Genomic DNA, 2,010 nt, shown 5'->3' with positions numbered 1-2,010 from the left:
GAGGAAAGGAGCCGTCGTAGGTAACTCCCAGCCCGCGGTGCGCACTCTTATTGCGGTTACAGCTTTCGTCCTGGCGGCTGCCCGGATCAGGGCGGCTGGCCCTGAGGGTGCTGCAGCCAGCCGGAGGGCATCGCCGGTTCGAGGGCTGTGCCGGGGGCTGCCCCGGCCCCTCGACAACTCTGCAAATGTTTGCTTTCCCCTCATCTTTCCGCTAGCACCGCAGCTTTGCCACCCAGCCCGACCACTTTTATAGAAGCGGAGACCATGTTTTCCCCTCCTCCTTGAGAGTTCAGTATTTTCATATTTTAAGTGTTATCATAAGACTTTTTAGAAGGGGGGGGGGAAGAGAAGGAAGAAAAAAAAACCGGGGTGGGGGGACGACGACGGCTCTGTGGCTCGGTGGCTGGAGGCGGTGCTGAAATTACCGGCTTTGAAGAACCTGTCTGCAAAGTTTCGTCCAATCGTTTCAGGCTTTCCGCTTATTCCCTGTTGTAACTAAATACTGCTGTAAGAACAGCTGAAGTCCTTTGTTGGAAATGTGTGATCGCAGTCTCTACAGATCTGGCTACGTTGGTTCTCTCTTGAATTTGCAATCTCCAGATTCCTTTTATTTTCCCAATTTGCGGGCTAATGGCAGTCAATTGGCGGCTCTGCCCACCATTTCCTACCCCCGGAGCTCGATCCCCTGGACTTGCTCAAGTTCGTGTGCAGCTCAGCCGCAGAGCCACGCGTTCAGCGGCGCGGCGCAGCCTTACCTCCCCGGCTCCGTTCCAATCAACATCAGCTCCAACGGCAACAAAGAGTGCCTGGAAGACAACAATAAATATTACGCCCACGATGCGAGCTCCAAACAAGAGGAGAGATGCAGGCAGAGGCAATCTTTTGCAAATGACCCAACTGTTACTCACGCAGCCAACTTAAAGCCTGTAAAGTATGACCACCCGAGCCTGCAGAGAGGTTTGCATGGCTCGGCTGCTCTTTTTGAAGTGAATTCCTGCACTTCCAGCTTAAAGGAGGACATCAAGAATTCCGTCAACTTGAACCTGACAGTTCAGCCCGCAGCAGTCCAGTCATGCCTCAGACCTTCAATGCAGGATGGTATGCCTTAAATATCTCGCTTTCGTTAGAGGCGACCTAGCGATACTTGCTTTCTAAGGGATGCTTGTAATTGCTTTGTAACCCCTCTGTAACTCATTCGGAGCAATAATCGCTTAATCCGACTCGGAGGTAGATAGAAATTGTGCTGTCAGATGTGCTTTGCCCAATTTGCAGACCTAGTTTAGCCCTATTACCTTGCGGGTGGGTTTTTTTGCATATTTTCTTTAACACCGAGACCTGGTCCACTAAATTATCGACGTGTTTGTTGTAGGTTTGCCTTGGTGCCCCACCCAGGGGAGATCAAGAAAGAAACGGAAACCTTACACAAAACAACAAATTGCCGAATTGGAAAACGAGTTTCTCCTCAATGAGTTTATTAATCGACAGAAGAGGAAAGAACTATCAAACAGACTGAATTTAAGCGATCAGCAAGTTAAAATTTGGTTTCAGAACCGGCGGATGAAAAAGAAAAGAGTAGTAATGCGAGAGCAGGCGCTTTCTATGTACTAGAGCAGAGTCTGCCCGTTCCTGCATGAACTTGTGTCCGGAGTGTTCACCCCTAGAGTAGAGAGTATTCGCGAGTGCAACGCGGGGAGTGTGTGATTTTACCGTTTAAACCAAGTTCTCGAAATGGGTAGGATCCCTGTGTAAATTGGCAAACGCCGAGTTCTTAGCCAAAACCGAAGAAAACAAGTCGGACCAGCATGGAAACCTGTATTATCAGCTTTTTACCTTTATTTCTCCATTTATATAGATTTCCTCCTGCTTCCTACCCTCCTTTACCCCGGAGAACGAGCGGTGCTAAACTAAAATCGATTTATTTTATCTGTATGTAAACACCATTTTGCAGCAAAATAAAGGAATAACGCCTAGTAAAGACGTCAGCTCTGTGAGTCCCGGCTGCTCGCTTCA

General features: G+C 48.9%; 1 protein-coding gene across 1 annotated transcript; it reads left to right on the top strand.

Annotated features, from left to right (window-relative positions):
• The first annotated feature begins 461 nt into the window (after positions 1–461).
• HOXD12 (homeobox D12) lies at positions 462–2,010 on the top strand. The gene is made up of 2 exons (XM_009879095.1): positions 462–1,098; positions 1,370–2,010. The coding sequence occupies exons 1-2, from the start codon at positions 537–539 to the stop codon at positions 1,606–1,608; spliced, it is 801 nt and encodes a 266-aa protein (XP_009877397.1). The 5' UTR covers positions 462–536; the 3' UTR covers positions 1,609–2,010.

This window comes from Apaloderma vittatum, unplaced genomic scaffold (genome assembly GCF_000703405.1).
Source record: "Apaloderma vittatum isolate BGI_N311 unplaced genomic scaffold, ASM70340v1 scaffold31331, whole genome shotgun sequence".
NCBI lineage: Eukaryota > Metazoa > Chordata > Aves > Trogoniformes > Trogonidae > Apaloderma > Apaloderma vittatum.
Note: the sequence above shows the minus strand (reverse complement) of the source record. Positions and strands in the feature narration are given on the sequence as shown.

Excerpts from the sequence above, each read along its gene's own strand:
- HOXD12 (XM_009879095.1), top strand. The coding sequence starts at position 537 with ATGTGTGATCGCAGTCTCTACAGATCTGGCTACGTTGGTTCTCTCTTG. Across the intron at positions 1,099-1,369 it reads CAGACCTTCAATGCAGGATG|GTTTGCCTTGGTGCCCCACC; the intron begins GTATGCCTTAAA and ends TGTTTGTTGTAG.